The sequence below is a fragment of the Hylobates moloch genome, unplaced genomic scaffold, assembly GCF_009828535.3.
Source record: "Hylobates moloch isolate HMO894 unplaced genomic scaffold, HMol_V3 SCAFFOLD_4, whole genome shotgun sequence".
NCBI classification, from domain to species: domain Eukaryota; kingdom Metazoa; phylum Chordata; class Mammalia; order Primates; family Hylobatidae; genus Hylobates; species Hylobates moloch.
The window spans coordinates 683,332-701,668 of record NW_026652279.1 but is presented as its reverse complement, the minus strand read 5'-3'; the positions used below and the strand labels follow the sequence as shown (position 1 = coordinate 701,668).

Here is an 18,337-nt window from a genome sequence, read left to right as displayed (position 1 = left end):
GGGAGGCGGAGCTTGCAGTGAGCCGAGATTGCGCCACTGCACTCCAGCCTGGGCGACACAGCGAGACTCCGTCTCAAAAAAAAAAAAAAAAGATTACAAGCGTGAGCCACCGCGCCTTGGCCCTCTTATCTTTTTAATTCGCCGGACATGGTGGTGCACACCTGTGGTCCCAGCTACTTGGGAGGCTGAGACGAGAGAATCGCTTGAGTCTGGGAGGCAGGTGGAGGTTGCAGTGAGCCGAGATCACGCCACTGCACTCCAGCCTGGAAGAGAGAGTGAAACTCCGTCTCACGCACACACACAGAAAAAGAAATGCAGGGTAGACTTGCTGACCACCCTCATTGGGCTTTGTGGGGGAGGCGTCCTTCTCCTGTGCTTGTCCCTTGGTGCTGCTGTCACCACCGTGCTTGAGTCTTGGTGCCCCCGCTGGAGTCTGACCCTTGCCCGCTGAGTCTTGGTCAGATGTGAAGCCCTGGGCTTGTGTGTGCCAGCCTGCCATAGGCTCTCAGTGTAGCTTGCTGGATGAATGAGGAAAGCGAGTGGGCTGCTAGACTGAGTGGCTGGTGGCCTGTCCAGACCCTTTCCCAGTGATAGGAACGGCAGGGGGCCTCCCATGTGGCCTCCCCTTTCCTAAGTTTCTGTGTCTCTGCACATTGGAGCCATCAGTGTGGGAGTTTTCTGGAGGTCTTGAGGGTGACTGGAGCTAGGTCCCAGGGAAATTAAAGCTTCTGATTGGCTTGGGAAGTGGGAAAGGTGGCTCCCTGGAGAAGCAGTCTCTACGTGATGGAAGGAAGCAGAGGTGAGGAAAGACCCCACAGCGGCAGAGTAGGGCTTGCTTTGGCTGGGGTGGGGGTGAACCAGCTAAGGGCAGGCCCCTGGAGAGCTACCCTGCTGTGGCTAGTGCTGGATGAGGGGGCTGCACATCAGCACCTTGGTGGCCTTGGTTTTCTAAGCTCCCCCCAATTACTTCGTTTTCGTTTCATTTACATTTCTCACATATGTTATACACACGTATGTACAGCCAGAGTAGGTGGGAGAGGAGGCTCCTCACGCTCCACCCAGGGATCTGGGCATTTCCAGGTTACTCCAGCCAGGATCGTACTGCTAGGTCTCAGCTTCTGATCCGGGTGAATCTGTTCGCCTTGCCGGTAGCAGAGGGGTGAGGCCAGCAGGCAGTGAGGCAGGTTGGATGTGGGCTCCAGGCCTTGGCAGACCGTGGAGAACTCAGTTGTCCTCTGCTCCTCCCCTCAACACAGGGATGCGCTGGACGCCCTGGGCCTGAAGCGCTACTGCTGCCGCCGGATGCTGCTGGCCCACGTGGACCTGATCGAGAAGCTGCTCAATTATGCACCCCTGGAGAAGTGACCACGGTGGAGCCCACCCACCTGCTGGGCTGACCATGGGCCCTGAGTGTCCTGCCCTGAATTCACGAGGCTGAGGCATCCGGGAGCTGGCGCAATGCCTGGCTGCAGCGTGTGTGTATCCCGTCCCCTACTCTGGAAGGAACCATCCAGTAAAGGTCTTTCAGAACCACCAAGGTCCCAGCCCTCACTAGGATGTCAGGGGCCAGGTCTAGGCCCAGCTCTCACACTGCGGCAGCCCAGTGAAGCAGTGGGCCACGAACTCTCCTAGCCCTGGGGCCAGCGTCTTCCACAGGCACCCCTGCAGGAGGCACTGCCAGGAGAGCCTTCCATCTTGGGGCTCTTTGAGGTTCCCTCCTTCTGGGCGCTCTTCAGGCTGACACAGAGGCTCCTGTACCCTCTCTCAGAATCTGAAGAGCCAGATTTAGGCCGGGCGAAGGGGCTCACCCCTATAATCCCAGCACTTTGGGAAGCCAAGGCAGGAGGATCACTTGAGTCCAGAAATTCAAGACCCGCCTGGGCATCATAATGAGACCCCATCTCTACAACAAAATTTAATAAATTAGCTAGGCACAGTGTTCACACCTGTAGTCCCCTCAGGGGGCTGAGGCAGGAGGATCACTGGAGCCTGGGAGGTTGCCACTGCAGTGAACTGTGTTTGCACCACTGCACTCCAGCCTGAGCAACAGAGTGAGACTTGTCTCAATACAACTATAAAAAAAAAGAGAAGGCCGGGCGTGGTGGCTCACGCCTGTAATCCCAGCACTTTGGGAGGCTGAGGCAGGTGGATCACGAGGTCAGGAGATGGAGACCATCCTGGCTAGCACGGTGAAACCCCGACTCTACTAAAAATACAAAAAATTAGCCGGGCGTGGTGGCGGGCGCCTGTAGTCCCAGCCACTCGGGAGGCTGAGGCAGCAGAATGGCGTGAACCCAGGAGGCGGAGCTTGCAGTGAGCAGAGATCGCGCCACTGCATTCCAGCCTGGGTGACAGAGCGAGATTCTGTCTCAAAAAAAAAAAAAAAAAGAAACAGATCTGGGGCCCAGTCTCTGCTATGGTCACCGCTGCCAATACCTGCTGGCCCCTGCCCACTGCTGCCTGTCCCTGAGGGTCCCACCCAAGCCCAGCAGGGAGGGCAGGCCTTAAGACACTCCTAGCTGGGTTGGGAGGTGGCCCTAAGGAGGCCCTGCTGTCCAGGCAGTGCTGCCAGCAAGCACCCCAGGCCAGATGTCCCTGCTGCCCAGATATCTGGCCTGGTGTCCTCTGGTAGGGGAGAACGGGTCTGCCTGAGGGTCTACAGTTCTGAGCCTTAAGGAGGCTCCCATCTCCAGCGTACCTCTGCCAGATACCAGGCTCTGGTACTTCCTACCCTCTGCCCCCCAGCAGGGCCTATAGGCTCCTCCATGTAAACCCCCTCACCCTACTGCCCCCACCCCATCTGCCTGACGCCTCTTACCTGGGCATGGCCCCCAGTCTGCACCCTTCCCATGTCTGCTCCCCACCATGGCCAGGAGGGTCTTTGGAAACCATTTTTCCTCTCCCCCAGGGGCTCTGAACACACCATCTCACCATTGAGGAACATGCTCGGTTCTTTCTGCTGTGAGGCCTGTGCTCAGCTGTCCCTGGCATCAGACCTCCCTTCCCTGGAGCCCCATGGGGGGTGTGTCCTCTTGGCTCTGTCCTTCTTTGTCCTGACACTGGGTGGGGCAGGGGGAGGGGGTCTGTCTACTCTGCTGGATGCGAGGGCCCTGAGAACAGACCATCTGTTACCAGCACAGCGAGCTCGTCCATCTGCTCTACAAGTGTTTATTGAGCACCGGTATGTAGCAGGGACGGTTGTAGGCATCTGGGTACAGCAGTGAACACAACCAGGAAGCCCCTGCCCCGCACAGGCACACGGACAGGGCAGTGCACAGTGACCACGTGGCATTTCGGGTGGTGGTGACCGCGGTGGGGAAGACAGCAGGGGTTCTGGCTGTCGAGGGAGACGAGGCCTGGGTGGGGAGGGGCAGAGGCCCAGGCCCAAGGGTCAGAGCTCACCCGGCTTCCCCGATTGGGATGGGGCCATGTAGCTGTAAGGCAAAGTCCCAGTTCCTGAAGGGCCTGGGGCGTGAAGGGTTTCTCCCCCTGCTGGGAACACGCAGCCTTGCCCCACTCAGCAAGGCCCCTTCCAGCCTGCATCTGACCACCAGGCAGAGAGTATGTCCGGGTAGCCCCACAAAACACCCCCCAAACTTCGCCCCGCCAGCCCCCTTCACCTCCCCTGCTGGGCGTTGGTGTGCAGTGAAAGGCACTTGAAGCTGCCTCTGAGGTTGGAGTCTGCAGAGGTTATGGTGATGGCACAAGGTGGGTGTCATCAGGGAGCCCAGCCCCTGGTACTCAGTAGTCTCAGCTCAGTAGTTGGATGCAGCAGCAGCAGCAGCAGCAGCAGCGCAAGGCACAGCGAGCCACAGCCAAGCCTGGGGCAGGGTCAGTAGTGCTCCAGCTTGAGACTCCTGTACAGGCAGCACGTGAAGATCATGCCAAAGACCTGTGTGCAGAGCCGGGCGGGCGTAAGCAGACGTCATGGGGCCACCAGCCACCGCCCTGCCCTGTGTCCCCAACAAGATGACCGCCACCCCCATGTGCCCTCACCTGCACACAGGCAATGCCGATCCCCACAGCCCCAATGACCCTCAGGTGCTCCTGGATGAAGGTCTCCAACTTGGTGATGCAGCCGCCCTGCGGGGCACGGATGAGTGTTGAACGCGGGCCCAGGGGGCACCTCCCACTGGCCCCTACTGCCTCCAGCCTCCAGTCAAGCCCACCCCTAGCACCTAGGCAGCCAGGCCACCAACAGCTCAGCCAGCCACTGGGCTGCCCACCCACTTCCTCGTAGATAATTGGAGGTGTGGTCTCACTGCCCACATCCGGCCACTGGGGTGACCCCCCACCTCCTGGTAGATATTGGAGGCGTGTCCCACTGCACACCCACCTCCACCTTGTAGATGTTGGAGGCATGGTCCCGCTGCCCACAACCAGCCACCACCGTCTTGCAGCAGCTGTCAGGGACCACGCGGCCACCAGCCTCCCCTGAGTGGATCCACTCACTGTCTCGCCAGTCCTGTGAATTGTTGCTGCCACAGCAGTGGAACTGCATCAAGAACAAGGCTGGGGGTGAGACCTGGGGCTAGAGGCTCCTGCAGAGGTCCAGGGAGGCCCTGGGGATGCACGTGCCCTCCCAGCACCACCCAGCCACCTCCTGCTGCAGCTGGTCCACGGCGCTGGTCACATCCTCATGGCCTGGCTGGTGGTAGCGCTTGGTCATGGTGTCCTTCAAGTTCTCCTTGAGCTCCGTGTTCAGCTGGGGTTGGGGTGCAGGAAACTTCAGCCTCAGTCTAAGACCTTCCAAGGTGGGGCTGGCAGAGCCCCAGGATGGCCGGCGGGGAGGCCCAGGGCCCGGCTCAGAGCCACAGGGAAGGGCTGAGGTCAGACCTCAGTGTGAGGGGAGGTTGGGTGGTGCCACGACCGTCACCAGGGTGACAGTGGAGTGCGGCAGAGGCAGAGAGGGCTTCTGGATCCCCTGGACACCTGCCTGACCCCGTGTGCCCCTGCAGAGACGCAGACCTCACCTCCAGGGCACAGTGGCACGTTGGTCAGCTCTGGGACCATGGGGGTGGGGGTCGGGTTAGCCATGCGTGTGCATCTGTGTGTGTCCGCCCCGCCTGTGCATGTCTGTGTCTCTGAATGGCCTGCCCAGGCCCCTCACCTGCTGGTAGTAGGCGTAGGCGAGGATACCAGCGATGATCTCCAGCAGAAAGATGATGAGGAGCAGGATGAAGTACTGGGGGGGCACAAGGGCACCCTTGTTCTAGGCCTAGTGCACCTCAGAGCAGAGTCCCCAACCCAGCTCCCCAGGCTCCAGGTGGGGGCTGAGGGGCGGCCACCCTCCCTGAGGCTTTCTTGAGGAGCTGGTGTCTTCCCTCAGCTGGTCCAGTGGGAATGTGGGGACCCACAGGACTAGGCAGGTGTGGAAGGACCGTGACCCCCCCAGGTGAGCACAGCAAGGCACAGGTTCAAAGCCTGCCGCGATGACCTCCTTGGACCCATCCGCGCCACCCCCACCCCATGGCCCTGCGCCCTCCTGACCAGGCGCAGCAGGTTCCGACGCTCCTTGAAGGTGGCGCAGCAGCCCAAGACCCCAGTCACCATGACGACAGCGCCCGCCACCACCAGGATGTAGGCTGTGGCCAGGTAGGTGCCCGAGGCCAGCAGGCTGATGTAGTCACTCTTGAGGGCCAGCGTCCAGATGCCCACTGCCATGACAGCCAGGCCGGCCAGCTACAAGCAGTACACAATGGTCACCGCGTCTGCCCAGGTCTGATGATGGCCCGGGAGGGGTGGGGGTGGGGGCAAGGCGACCCCTCCTCACCCAGAAGCAGCAGTTGTAGGTAAACAGCAGGTACTTGAGGCAAACGGTGCCACATGTTGTCTTCTTCTCGTTGAACTCACCCATCCTGGGGCTGGAGAGGCAGGGGAGGGGTCAGTGGGGCACAGCACCAGGCCCCTGACTGGGGGACGGATAGAAGGAGGGGACACAGGGCCGGGCGCGGTGGCTCATGCCTCTAATCCCAGCAATTTGGGAGGCCAAGGCGGGTGGATCACAAGGTCAGGAGATCGAGACCATCCTGGCTAACACAGTGAAACCCTCTCTCTGCTAAACAAAATACAAAAAATTAGCCGGGCGTGGTGGTGGGCTCCCAGCTACTCAGGAGGCTGAGGCAGGAGAATGGCGTGAACCCGGGAGGCGGAGCTTGCAGTGAGCCGAGGTGGCGCCACTGCACTCCAGCCTGGGCAACAGAGCGGGACTCCGTCTCAAAAAAAAAAAAAAAAAAAGGAGGGGACACAGATGCCCAAGCCAGCCCAGGAGTCGGGGCAGAGCCAGCCACTGTCCTGGGAGGCCTGCGAAGGAGCCCCTGTGGGAACAGGACGTGTCACTTCCTAGCGACTCAGGAGCCCTGACAGCCAGGACACACCCCTGGTGCCCACAGACAGGACAGGGGTCACGGAGGACCTCCCACCATCACTGCTGACTCACCCCGGCTGGCGGCCGGGGGAGGAAGCCCTAGCAGGTACCTCCGGTGAGCTCATGCCAGCCTGCCTGCTCCCCACGGCATTCCCGGGACCCCACGTCACAGGCTGGCAGGAGCCTATGGGCCTGCAGTAAGGGCGGAGGTGGCCACTCAGACAGCAGAGGGGCAGGGGTTCAGACAGGCCCCAGCTCAGCCCCTTCCTAGGGCTCTTCAGGCCTGTTTACGGTCTGTTAAAGGGCAGCCCTTCGTTCATCCTGGCCCGAGTGGGGAAAATGAAGTGTGGAGGCAGGTGGAGCCTGGCAGACTGGGAAGGTTTTTCCTGGACAGGGGACCCACACCAACCCGAGGGGGCAGCGCAGACAGGCTGTGCCCCTCCCCAGTGGCCCCATGCCCTGCCCGACATGCAGCAGTGGGCAAGCTGTGAGCACGGGAAAGCCAGGGAGGGCGTGAGGTGCAGACAGCAGCCGAGCGCCCTGGGCCACGTTTCCAGACAGCACAGCCAGGCCTGCTCTGCGCCGCCCCGCCTGCTCTGCCCCACCCTGGCCAGCACTCACCAGCCGGGCTGGAAACCACTCCTCTGCAGGACAGGTGGATAGAAGCTCCCCAGGACTCTAGGCTAGAGGGGCAAGGACATGTCAGGTCACAGGTTACAGGTCTGGCCCAAGGGCCAGAGTGGGCCGGGTTCATTCTGGAGGCAGAGAGGAGTGGCCAAGCCCGGTATTTTAGTCTGGGCTAGGGTGGGGCAAGGCAGAGGACTTTTTTTTCCTTTTTTTGAGACGGAGTTTCGCTCTGTCACCCAGGCTGGAGTGCAATGGCACGATCTCAGCTCACTGCAACCTCCGCCTCCTGAGTTCAAGCAATTCTCCTGCCTCAGCCTCCTGAGTCACTGGGATTATAGGCGCCCGCCACCACGCCCAGCTAATGTTTGTATTTTTAGTAGAGATGGAGTTTCATCATGTTGACCAGGCTGGTCTCAAACTCCTGACCTTAGATGTTCCACTCGCCTTGGCCTCCCGAGGCAGAGGACACTTCGGGACAGTCTGATCCTGGGAGGGACCTCATGTCTTCCCCCAGGTGCCCCGCTCTTGGCCTTCACTCCAGACCCATCACTGGCCCTTCCCCCCCCAAACAGCAGCAGCTACAGCCTGGGAAAGAGGCTTCATGGAGCTGGAAGGGGACAGACTTGACCACTGAGCTGAGAGGGGACATTCACCCTCCATGAAGGAGCCGGGGCCTAAATACACGCATGAAGGGTGGCACAAGCAGACCCTGCCACCGAGGGGCGGGTGTGTCTGCCACCGGGGGGGGGGGGGGGGTCCGCCCCCACGGGGGGGGGGGGTGTCTGCCACCGAGCTGGGGGGATGTGTGAGCCCCTCACGAACCTGTCCCTGGCCTGGCTGTGAGGTCCCAGGCTTTCTGGAGAAGCTGGTTCTGGGCACAGATGCGGCCTCCGCCGCGAGGACACAGGCGACCCGCTGAGAAGTGGCCCCTCTTCCCAGGAATGCCTGGTCCCTCTGAACCCCCTGGGAAAGGGCCGTCCAGAAATAGCTCTCTGTCCCTCCCCTAGTCCCCGGGACCTGCACCAGGCCCCTGGGCGGCCCGCGCCCTATCAAGGGGAGCCCCAGTCAGGGGGACCTGGGACTCCGCGCCTGCCAAGCGTCCCCGGGGCACTGCAATGAGGTCACCGCCGCCGCCGACCCCGCCCGGCGCGGCCAATGGCGCGCCCACTTGCACGCGGGCGGGGGTTGCTGCGGGCGGAGGGAAAGCGGCCGTGTCCAGGGACAATGAGCAGGGTGTCCTGGCTGCGCGTCCCGGGACCCCTGGGCCGAAGGGGGCCGTCAGGCCGGTCCAAGGGCCTGGGAGGCGCCTTTCCTTCCCGCTGCGCCTCCCCCACCCGTCTGGAGTCCGCCTCCCGCGGAAGAGCCAGCGAGGGAGCTGGGCCAGGCGGTGGGTGCGGCCTCCCCGAACCTCCCGGCGCCTGCGGCTGGGCCTCCGGGACTGGGGCGCGCAGGGCCTTCGCCCCCCTCGCCCCCCTCGCCCCGCTCGGCCGAGCTGTCGTGGCCGCGGACTCACCTACCACGCGTCGGAGTCCGGGCCCTGGCGGCGGCGGCTGCGGGGGCGGTGGCTCCCAGCGCTGAGAATGCGCGGCCGGGGCCTACGAGGGAGACGCCCCTCCCCGCCCAGGCCCCGCCCCGGCCTCAAGCCCCGCCCGCGGCGGCAGGCGCTAAGCAGGTCTGAACCCGCGTGGCTGGCGGGAGCCGGTGGGCGTAGGCGCTGGGGGTCGACCCGGCACTGCGGAGGCAGGGGAGCTGCAGCCCTTGGGGGCGCCAACAGCCCAGCAAGGGCCCATCCGGTCCAAGGACAGAAGAGCTGGGCGGGAGGCGGGCCCGGAGGTAAGACGGCGACCAGCCCAGCCAGAGGCCCTGGGCTGTGGCGACCCGGCCCTCCTCCCTGCCCAACCCCCATCTCTTTCTCCGCACCCAGGAACCGCCCAGAGGCTGCAGGGGTCGGCAGAACGGATGCCGGCCTGGGGCAGGGGAGGGCCTAGCGCTATGGGCAGATGCAGAAGGGCTACTCTACGTGCAGTGTGGACAGCCTAGAAACCCGGGCTGTCCTGGGGTCTTAGCGAGAGATACCCATGGGATCCTGGGGCGCCCATGCCCTCCAGACTGGAAGGGACCACTGGGAGCGGTGCGAGGAGGTGAGGGACGAAGGGCAGGGCCGGCCTAGGGCTGCACCAAGACGCCAAGAGTGGGAGTGAGGAAGAAGGGGGCTCCCCACCCACCAAGCTCATTCATCACAGCCACAGGAGAGGGCCAGCATGGGAGGGGGTGGCCGACCGAGGCCGGGAACCTGCCCGGCCTCCCTGGCGAGACAGTGGGAAGCCCTGATCCACACACTGGCGAGGGCCCTGTGGGGCTCCAGCCTTGGTGGGTAGTGTGAGTTTGGGGCATGACCAGGGACACAAGAGAACACGCAGGACCTCAGCCCTATCGCCGCAGGCCCGCGCTCCCTGTATTCACCCACACAGCCTGCGTGCACAGGTGCCCACCTCATCCATGTGGCGCACACAGGCTGTGGCTCCCAGACACACGGAAGGCCCAGGAGGACGCAGTGCAGTCAGTGGGTTTTATTTGACGAGGGGGTTTTTCTGCTGAACTGAGATGGGGTTGATTGAATGGGGACAGAGCGAAGACTGGCAGACGGCACACGGGACCCTGGCCACTCCCGGGCTAGGTCCTTCATGTCTTCAGTCAGGCGAGCCTGGGGCCCCCTGGGGAGAGCCTGCATCCTGAGTGGGCACCCCCCACCCATGACAAGCCTCCTGCAAGGGCAGCTTCTAGCTCATGGTCCGTGAGTCACTCGGGGCTGGTCACCGGGCACTGGGAAGGTGGCCAGAGCCGCGTCTGGGGGGCCGAGCCCAGCAACAGCAGCAGCAGCAGGTGGGCCCAGGCAAGCGGGCTGTTGTCAGAGCCTTCCTGCAGCTGCTGGCCGCCCGCCTGGCCTCGCAGGCGTCCCTGTCATCCCGCAGCCGTGTATTCAGCTCCCTAGGGAAGGAAGAGTTCGACACTGAGAGAGTCTGAGGGAGCTCAAGGTGGGGGGAGGCGAGCTCTGACTCCCCTCAGAGCGAAGAGAGGTGTCTGGCTGGGGCTGCAGTGTGAGGGGTGAAAGGCAGACATAAGGAAGGACTTCCAGTGGAGTAGCGCGGCAGCCAAGAATGTTGGGGAGCTTGGAGCCCCCAAGCTCCGCTGAGCCTCTTCCCTCTCGGGCCTGAGCCTGATCGTACCTGAGCAGCTCCAGTTGCCGTAGCAGGCTGACTTTCTCTTTCTGCATGTTCCTGGAGACGGCGACCACGTCTCTGTGGGTGGGAGGTGATGACCTGGCTGCAGGAAAGCTCCCTGGGGAGCCCCAGGACCCCCTAGAAGACCCTCCCTCCCACGGGGCGGGCATGGGACTTGAGATGGGGGTGAAAGTGGCCCAGACCTGAGCGCCCGCCGGCCCCGCCCCCGGGACACGCAGCGGGGCCCGCCCAGCCCCATCCCCGGGCACCGTTGGGTTTGCTCCTGGCGGCCTCGCGCTTCGCTCTCCAGCCTGCGGATCTGCTCCTGCGCCCCCTCCAGCTGCGTTCGCAGCGCCTCGTGCGCCCGCCACAGCTGGGAGTTCTGGGCCTGCGCCTCCAGGTGCTCCGCAGCCCGGGCGTGCAGCTGCTGTTCTAACTGGAGGGTAGAAGGATGGAGACCGGCGAGGAACGCCCCCTCTTCCCCCGGGTGCTGGGCGTGCCCCAGGCTCCCGACAACCCGGGGATGCTAAGGCACAGGGGGAGAGTGCACGGGTGACCGTGGGGACAGGGCAGGGGCCGGGCGCTCACCTCCCGCTGCCGCAGGCCCGCGCGTTCCAGGTCCTGCTCGCGGCTCTGCAGCTCCAGCTCCAGGCGGCTTCTCCGCTCCCCGCGGGCGAAGTTCTGGGACGCACGGAAGACCACTGAGCCTCCGCCGGCCGCTCGGCCATGCAAAAGAGGTACACGGAGGGCCAGGGGCTGGGAGTGGGCCAGGGCGGAGCGGGGTCGGGTGGAGAAGACCGGGCGGGGGTGATAGGTGAGGCCCAGTGGGGTCTCCTTGGGCTGAGGGCAGCCTGGACCCGCGGAGGTGGGGCCGTCGGGGAGGGATTAATTCAGAGAAGGCGGAGCCAGGGAGGCCAGCGAGGTGGGATTGGGCCTGGCGGGAGGGGCGGGGCCCGAGGCCCACCTGACTCGGCGGGCGCCGGCTCTGCTCACGAAGCTGCTCCGTCTCCTCGTACAGAGCGCGCACCTCCCTCTCGTGCTCGCTCTCGCGCCTTCGGGGGACCGGGCGACCCCGGATGAGAACTTGCCAGCGCTACAGCCCCCTGGCACCGCCTCTGCTGCTGCCCTGAGGCCCTCCACTGGCCCCCAGACCCCACCCCGGCCCTCACCTCCGCAGCGCCTGCTCCAGGCCGTCGCGCTCCCGGGCCGCCTCCTCCAGGCAGGCCGACGCGCGTATCAGAACATCCTCGAAAGAGCTCAGCAGCTCGGGGCGCTCGCGCTGCAGCCTGGCCCAGAGTGTCCTCACAGCCCGCTGCCTGGAGGGCGGGCGGGCGGGAGTTGAGGCTGGAGCTGGCAGAGGCGGGAAGCAGGCTTCCCTCCGCCAACAGCAAACCCTTAGGAGACTCCTTCGCCCCTGGGCAGGACAGGAGCACTTGCTGCGTGCAGGCCATCCCTCCCGTGAGCGCTTTCGCCCCTGCCCGGCGTGCGTGGTCGGTGAGGTGTATGTACCCTGGGCAGTGCCCGTATGTGGCCCCGCGCCCGGCGCTGCCCCTCCTCCCTGCAGCCCTGGCTGCTGCCTCATGAAATGCAAATTCTGCGGGAAATCATGCCGGGTCCCTCCCAGGGAATCGCAGCTGACGCTAGGCTGGGCCTGACCCGGCCTAGAGACCCTGTGCAGAACCACCACTCGGGTGACAAGGGCAGACAGTATGCAGGCAGAGAACAGCAGAGGGGGCAGTGGGAGCGGGGCCAGCGCCGACTCACTCGCCCAGGACCGGGGCCACCCCCAGCTGCTCCAGCGCCGTGTGGTATGGCTCCTCCTCTTCTTCCTCCTCATCCAGAGACCCCCCCGTGCCCCGCACGTCGAGCCCGCCCGACTCAAAGGTCTCCTCGGGAGTCCTGCAGGGGTTCGCTCCCTGGGCCGACTCCACCCCCACAAACATCCCTGCGGGCATGGAGCGAGCGATTACCAGGGCTGTGGGTCGCCACCCTGGCTGTGTCCCCGTTCACCCTCCCAACAAGTATCCTGCCCTCTCTCAGGGCCCAGTTTCCTGTTTTTCTTCCTTATTCTGGTCCTATTGGCCTGGAAACAAGAGGTGACAGGCCGGCTCCCAGCCCCACCGGAGCTTAGCACAGGAGAGGAGCTGGGGGACAGGAAGGTCAGCTCCACACACTCCACCGCAGCTGGGAGCCCCCAAGCGCGAGTGCGTGCAGACAAAGCACGGGCCCTGGAGGGAGGAGGACGAGAGGCACCGGCAGCTCAGGGTGCCACACGTGCCAGGCCTCCAGCTCTGGGCAATGGGGGATAGGCAGGCCTCAGGCTCACCCAGGCCCAGGCAGAACTCCCGGGCGGTGAGGAAGCCAGTGTGAGCCTGGTCCAGACTTTCAAACACAGCCTCCAGCTGCTCTGGTGTGAGGGGCAGGTCGCTCTGGAGACCCTGGTCAGGGAAGGAGAGCAGATATGAGCCACTGAGGTCAGCCCAGGGCCGAAGCAGTCTCTCGGGGCGGGGGACTCACCTGCAGGTCGTGCCTGGTGATGAAACCCTTAGCCTCCTTGTCACACAGCAGAAACAGCTCTTCGGCCTGCTCCAGCATTGCAGTCTGTGGCCCTGCAGAGCCCCCCTCGAGCTCCCCTTGTTCCTCCTGGGCCTCATCAGCCCCAGGCTTTCCGGGGCTGGCCATGAGAGCAGGGGTCCTCAGCCTGGCCTTCAGGTGCTGTGAAGCCAAGGGAGGGCCAGAAGAAATTCAGAGGTGAGCAGATGGGGTGCAAGTGTGTCTGAAGGCACAGCCGAGGGCCCTCGCTGCAGCAGGTGGGAAGGTGGGCTGAAGGCAAGGTGGGGCCAGGGGGCTGGGGGTGGAAAGTGCTGCAGGCTTGGGGTGTCACTGGGATGGGTGATATAGGCTCAGGGCCTGTGGGTGCTGCCCCAGTGGGTCTGGCATCTCAGGAGGCTGGAACCCAGGAGGGGCTGCCAACTTCAGGAGAGGAGCTGGAGGTGATGGCAATCTCAGGGGCCAGTGGAGAAGACCTGGTGATAAGGAAGGTGGGATCCTGAAAGCTGAGAGGAGCAGGCTTGGGGTCAGTGAGGGAGGAGCCGGTCACACTGTGCAACTGGAGATCTGATCCAAAGTGATGGCTCAGCCAGTCCTGACCAAGTCCTTAGCCCCTGGCCTGGACCTGTGTGGCCCAGCCTCATGACAGCTGGCAGGCAGGGCAAACTTCTCCCTCCTGCCCACCGGCCCCTCCCTCCCCACAACTGAGCCCACAGTGTGCAGGGGCAAGGTCCCAGCCTGCAGAGCCCTGCACCTCTGACGCCCCACTCAGGAACACTTTCAGATTCGAGACCTAACACCCTTGCCCCACAACACTAAGGCCCTTCCCTGTTTCAGAACTCCCTGGGGCCTCCCTTCCCACCTCCTTGCAGGGACGCCCCGCCCCCTAACCAGAGCCACCTGTCCTTCACACAATGTCCTGATCCCGGATTTCCCAAAGCTGCTACCCACCAACCCCCGCCTTCCCCCACTGGAGAGCTGGGATCCTATCCCCTCACTCTCCGCCCAGCGTCTCTTCCTTAGCCCCGGCGACCTCCAAAGAGGGCAAGTCTGGGCAGGTGAGAGAAGGGGACACGAGAGGCCAGGGCCGTTGCCTCCAGGCCACGTTGTCGCCTCGCCCGCCCTCCGGCTTGCCGGCTAGACCGGAGGTCCACCCCAGCCGGAAGCCGCGCGGCGTCAGGGCCCCAGGGAGGTGGGAGGCTGGGCTGGCGGGGTGGGACGGCCAGCCTCCTGTGCTCCCCGAAACTCTGGGGGACAAGCCCGCCCTTACCCCTGCCGCTGCGCGCCCCGAGGGGGTAACAGGAGTTCCCGACCGAGACGCTCAGGTTTGGCGCGGGCCACGGCGGCCCGGAGGGGGTGCCGGCGGCGGGTGCCGGGCGGGCGGCAGTGGAGGGGCCTCAGCGGCGGGACCAGCGGTCGCCTACCTGCGAGCTGCGCCGCCGCACCTGCCGCGCGCCCGGGCCGCTCCTCCCGGAAACGCTAGGCGCGCCCCGCCCCAGCTGGGACCCGGACGGGGCGTTGGGGGCACCGGGCCCGGAGCGACCCCTGCCGCTTCGCAGGCACCGAGACCCCCGCTTGGGCCGGCCCCGGGAGGAGCCACTCTGCGCCGCTGTCGCCTGTCCCCGCCTCTCTGCGCTGCCCCGGCAGCCCGATCCCTGGAGGCTCGAGCGAGCAGTGGAGCAACGATGTGCCCCAGAGACCCAGGGACCCCCCGGAGCAGGGACAAGGCTGCGGGGGTCGGGCGTAGACACCAGCGCCTGGGAGGGGCCGCTCCTCTCCGGAGGGAGCCCGACTTAAGGCGCCAAAAAGTGTGTGTAGGAAAAAGCCGGGCAGGAAACAGACCAAATGCTTTCAGCGGTTATCTCTAGGGGTGGGGAGCCTTTACTTTCTTCTCCATACTTTCCCGGTTCTTAAACAACAAACATGTAGGCCGGGCGCCTGTAATCCCAGCACTTTGGGAGGCTGAGACAGGGGTAGATCACCTGAGTTCAGGAGTTCGAGACCAGCCTTCCCAACATGGCGAAACCCCGTCTCTACTAAAAATACAAAAAAATTAGCCAGGTGTGGTGGTGGGCGCCTGTAATCCCAGCACTTTGGGAGGCTGAGCCAGGAGAATCACTTGAACTCGGGAGGCAGAGTTTGCAGTGAGCCGAGATTGTGCCACTGCACTCCAGCCTGGGCGACAAGAACGAAACTCCATCTCAAAACAAAACAATGAACGTGTAGCTAGAAAATGTTTAACTTAGCAGTATTCAGTGTACATGTACCGGTGAACGAGCTGGGGACACAGGCAGGTCCCATCTCAGCAGCCCCTCCCGGCTCTCCTTCTGGGGCCCAGCCCTGACTGGGGCTCCCCCTGGGGGAGGACTGGAAGGAGGAGCTGCTTGAGGCCCGAGTGAAACCCTCCTGCGGGGGGTGAAAATTCCACCCCAGACCGAGGAGCCCTCCCCAGCCCCAGCCTCAGCCTGGCCCCCGCACCCACCTGAAGGGCTGGAATCACTGTCCTGCCCAGCAACCCTGGGGGGTACAAGGCCTCTGCTTTTCAAGGAAGGGGCCTGGGATCCAGCCTGCGACCCAGCTGAACCACAAAAGGCTGGGCTTCTAGGACAGGACCTTGAGACCAAGGGGGGTGGCCTCTGGCACAGGCGCACCAGGGACCTGCCTGGCCGGCTCACCCAGTCCCAGATCCCAGAACCAACCGTTATTGTTGGCAGGGGGCTGCCGCCACAGCCACCCCACGCCTTCTGGGAGGAGCAGGCGGGGGCTGGCTCTGGCAGGGCTAAGAGCTCTGGACAGCCAGCCAGGCCCAGGGCTCTGCTCCAGCACCCTCAGGCCACGGGGCCTTTTTGGTTACCAAGGAGGGCTGGCCTTCTCCCCTCATGGCCTCCCCGCCATGCAGAGGATGCTCTCAGGAAACCACTTCCCCAGCACAGGGCTGAGTCCCCTTCAGCTAGGACCTCACCTGCCTCCATATCCCAGCCCTGCTCTGTGTAGTGGCAGGAGGCTGGGCATGGGGTGGGCAGGGGAACAAGAAGGTATGTGCACCAGGCCAGAGAGGCTTGTGAGGGTGGGGGGACAGAGAACTTTGGGCCAAACGCCCAAGTGGAGCAGGGGTCCAGCCTTCCCAGGTCCCCCGTGCTCGCTTTCAGGAACCTCAGCCCCCACAGCTGTCCAAGCCTGAAAACAGTCACACACCCCGCTGTGTCACTGTGTGGGGGGAGGGGCAGGCGACACCTTTTGCAAACATTTTCGTTTTTATTTACCAAGGATCTTGGTCCCAAATATTTCCATTGGCCCTCAGAAGGCTGTGGCCAAGGGTCCAGCCAGGAGGCTGCCAGGCAAAATTGGGGGGCGTGTGGATGCATCCTAGACAGGGGGGTCGGCAGGAATGCAGCATGTTCACATGTGCCTGTAGGGGAGTGTTCCCAGGGCAGCCTGGCAGGTTCCAAATGCCAGACCCAGGAGTGCGACGCTGGGAGACCCGGCCTGCAGCTGTGGAGACGCTAGTCAGCCAAGGTAGGGCCAGACCCTGGCCACCAGGCTCTCACTGCAACTAAGTGGGCAGTCACATACACGCCAAGTGGGCAGAGGCTAGGCTGCAGCATTTATTACATGTGCTTTGGCGAAAATAAATAATTCTTCACACACATATTTCAGCAGGGCATGAAAAATGGGGAGGGAAGGGCAGCTGCAAAGTTCTCGGGAGTAAAGGGGCGGGGGAGGTGCTCGGGCAGCACAGGGGAGGGAAGATTAAGGCACAGGTGCACGGGGCCTCAGTGGCCCAGGGCAGGGGTGTGGAAACCTCCCCACTCAGTGCAGCTGGTGAGTGGCTGGCGAGGGGACCCACGGCAAAGGCCCCTCTTGGCAACTGTGAGTCCCCTCACCTCACTCCGCAGTGGTACTGGAGGCGTCTCAGGCAGGGTTCCTCGAGAAGGTCGGGGTCTCCCAGCCCCAGGACCCCGATCACGGGCCGGGCCTCGAGAGCAGGGGTGCTCAGCAAGGGGACAGGCCCGGCGGGTGCTGCGGGGACGCTGGGTCCGCGGGGGCGGGGGCGGGAGCGGGGCCGGCGGGTGCGCGCATGCGCAGAGCTTCGGGCGGGAAGGCCACGTTGGTGCAGAAGAGGCCGAGCAGCAGCTGGCGCTGGCACTCCTCCCACTTGGCCAGCGCGTCCCCCAGCGAGAGGTTGTTGCGCATCCAACCGGGCAGTGCCTTGCTGTAGGCGGCGCAGGATAGCGGCACGGACGGCAGCGACTGGACGCGGCGCAGCTCCACCTGCTCCGGCAGCCTGCGGGGCAGGGACGCGGCAGGGAGGGCTTCAGCTCCCGGCACTAGCACCGCGGGCCCCGGGTGGACGCACGGTCGGCGGCTCACCTGGAGGGCAGGTGCCTGCCCAGCTTCCTCTTGGCACGCATCACCAGGTACTGGCAGATGCTGCCCGTCTGCTCCTTCATCCACCGGATGTCCTCGGGAACGTCGGGCAGCCACTCCAGCAAGCTGGGGACAGGGCGAGCGGCGCGTTCAGGGACTTGGCCAGGCCCACATGCCCACCCGCCGGGCCCTGTCTGTGCCCTGACTTGGCACTGCTCACCCCACCCCACCTTCCCTGGTGACCATCACTCGCGGATGATCCCAAAGTCCGTCCCCAGGGCCCCTCTCCCGACCCCCGGCCCTCATACCGGATGGTGAAGGACAGGGCGCTCTCCAGCGGCAGCGTATAGGGCACCATCATGGCCGTGGCCAGACGCACGGGCAGCATGTTGGAGAAGGTGGTCAGCAGGTCCGTGGGCTCCAGGCAGGCCTCCAGCAGGGCTGCGGGTGGGCGGGAGGTCGGCGGCCAGTGGAGGCAGCGGAGCCCAGGACCCGCTCGGCTTCCCTCCCCCGCTCAACCGTCCTCTCCTCTCTCTTTCCCTCCTGCCTCCCCTCCCGTCCCCTAGGTGCGCACCCTCATTGAGTCGGGCGGGCAAGTGCTCCAGGATGTGATCTTCTCCGGGCAGCTGCGAGTAATCCTCCGCTTGGGCGCTCTCCACTGCCTCGTCCTCATCCTCTGGGCCGTGGGGGCGGGCAGGGGGCAACGCCAGCAAGGGGTTGGGCCGGTTCAGGAGGCCTGGGGTGGGGGGTGAGAAGGGAGTCCCAGTCCATCAGCGCGGCCGCGGCCAGCAGGGGGCAGCAGAGCCGAGCCCACCCCGCCCTCTCCCGCCTGGATCCACGCACCGTTCCGCTGCAGGAAGCGCAGGCCATCCCGGTACCCCTGCTTGCACATCTCTCGCAGCACCTGCAGTGAGAAGGGTTAAATGGAGCGGAGGAAGCCAGCGATGCCCGTTCTGCCCCTGGAATCCCTGGCGCCCCCAACAGCCACCTCCCTTCACCACCCGCAGCCCCCAACCCCAAAACCTATCCTAGATCCAGAACAAGATCAAGGCTGGACAGGGAGGTTGGACAGAAAGCCGGGCGCGGTGGCTCACGCCTGTAATCCCAGCACTTTGGGAGGCTGAGGCAGGCAGATGACGAGGTCAGGAGATCGAGACCATCCTGGCTAACACGGTGAAACCCCGTCTCTACTAAAAATATAAAA

The 18,337-nt window shown here is 64.3% G+C and overlaps 4 protein-coding genes across 9 annotated transcripts in view; 1 reads left to right on the top strand and 3 right to left on the bottom strand.

Annotated features, from left to right (window-relative positions):
- Positions 1-1,533, top strand: part of POLR2L (RNA polymerase II, I and III subunit L) — a 7,120-nt gene extending 5,587 nt beyond the window's left edge. Inside the window, exon 2 of the mRNA XM_032149368.2 lies at positions 1,257-1,533. Within this exon, the coding sequence (XP_032005259.1) occupies positions 1,257-1,365 (109 nt within the window). The 3' untranslated portion in view covers positions 1,366-1,533. The remainder of the gene's footprint in view (positions 1-1,256) is intronic.
- A 1,615-nt stretch (positions 1,534-3,148) lies between these two features.
- Positions 3,149-8,840, bottom strand: CD151 (CD151 molecule (Raph blood group)). Of its 4 annotated transcripts, none has more exons than XM_032149356.2 (9): positions 8,508-8,612; positions 6,989-7,050; positions 5,774-5,864; positions 5,491-5,682; positions 5,111-5,185; positions 4,601-4,705; positions 4,337-4,495; positions 3,997-4,083; positions 3,149-3,892 (listed from the first exon to the last, which is right to left on the bottom strand). In XM_032149356.2, the coding sequence occupies exons 3-9, from the start codon at positions 5,855-5,857 to the stop codon at positions 3,833-3,835; spliced, it is 762 nt and encodes a 253-aa protein (XP_032005247.1). In that variant the 5' UTR covers positions 5,858-5,864; positions 6,989-7,050; positions 8,508-8,612; the 3' UTR covers positions 3,149-3,832. The 4 variants fall into 4 exon arrangements, with proteins under 4 accessions (XP_032005247.1, XP_032005249.1, XP_032005246.1 ...); XM_032149358.2 differs by having other exon boundaries at positions 8,512-8,529; XM_032149355.2 differs by lacking the exon at positions 6,989-7,050 and having other exon boundaries at positions 8,512-8,840.
- Positions 8,841-8,976: 136 nt separating this feature from the next.
- On the bottom strand, positions 8,977-14,188 carry CRACR2B (calcium release activated channel regulator 2B). 3 transcript variants are annotated; one of them, XM_032149353.2, is made up of 9 exons: positions 12,733-14,188; positions 12,542-12,653; positions 11,980-12,160; positions 11,385-11,531; positions 11,180-11,267; positions 10,804-10,896; positions 10,485-10,651; positions 10,222-10,293; positions 8,977-9,982 (listed from the first exon to the last, which is right to left on the bottom strand). In XM_032149353.2, the coding sequence occupies exons 1-9, from the start codon at positions 12,895-12,897 to the stop codon at positions 9,808-9,810; spliced, it is 1,200 nt and encodes a 399-aa protein (XP_032005244.1). In that variant the 5' UTR covers positions 12,898-14,188; the 3' UTR covers positions 8,977-9,807. The 3 variants fall into 3 exon arrangements, with proteins under 3 accessions (XP_032005244.1, XP_032005240.1, XP_032005245.1); XM_032149354.2 differs by lacking the exon at positions 10,485-10,651 and having other exon boundaries at positions 9,956-9,982; XM_032149349.2 differs by lacking the exons at positions 12,542-12,653; positions 12,733-14,188 and having other exon boundaries at positions 10,222-10,651; positions 10,804-11,267; positions 11,980-12,280.
- A 2,168-nt stretch (positions 14,189-16,356) lies between these two features.
- Positions 16,357-18,337, bottom strand: part of PNPLA2 (patatin like phospholipase domain containing 2) — a 10,266-nt gene continuing 8,285 nt past the window's right edge. Inside the window, exons 5-9 of the mRNA XM_032149346.2 lie at positions 17,977-18,037; positions 17,708-17,869; positions 17,442-17,574; positions 17,137-17,259; positions 16,357-17,050 (exon numbers count right to left, since the gene is read on the bottom strand). Coding sequence (XP_032005237.1) covers positions 16,759-17,050; positions 17,137-17,259; positions 17,442-17,574; positions 17,708-17,869; positions 17,977-18,037 — 771 coding nt within the window. The 3' untranslated portion in view covers positions 16,357-16,758. The remainder of the gene's footprint in view (positions 17,051-17,136; positions 17,260-17,441; positions 17,575-17,707; positions 17,870-17,976; positions 18,038-18,337) is intronic.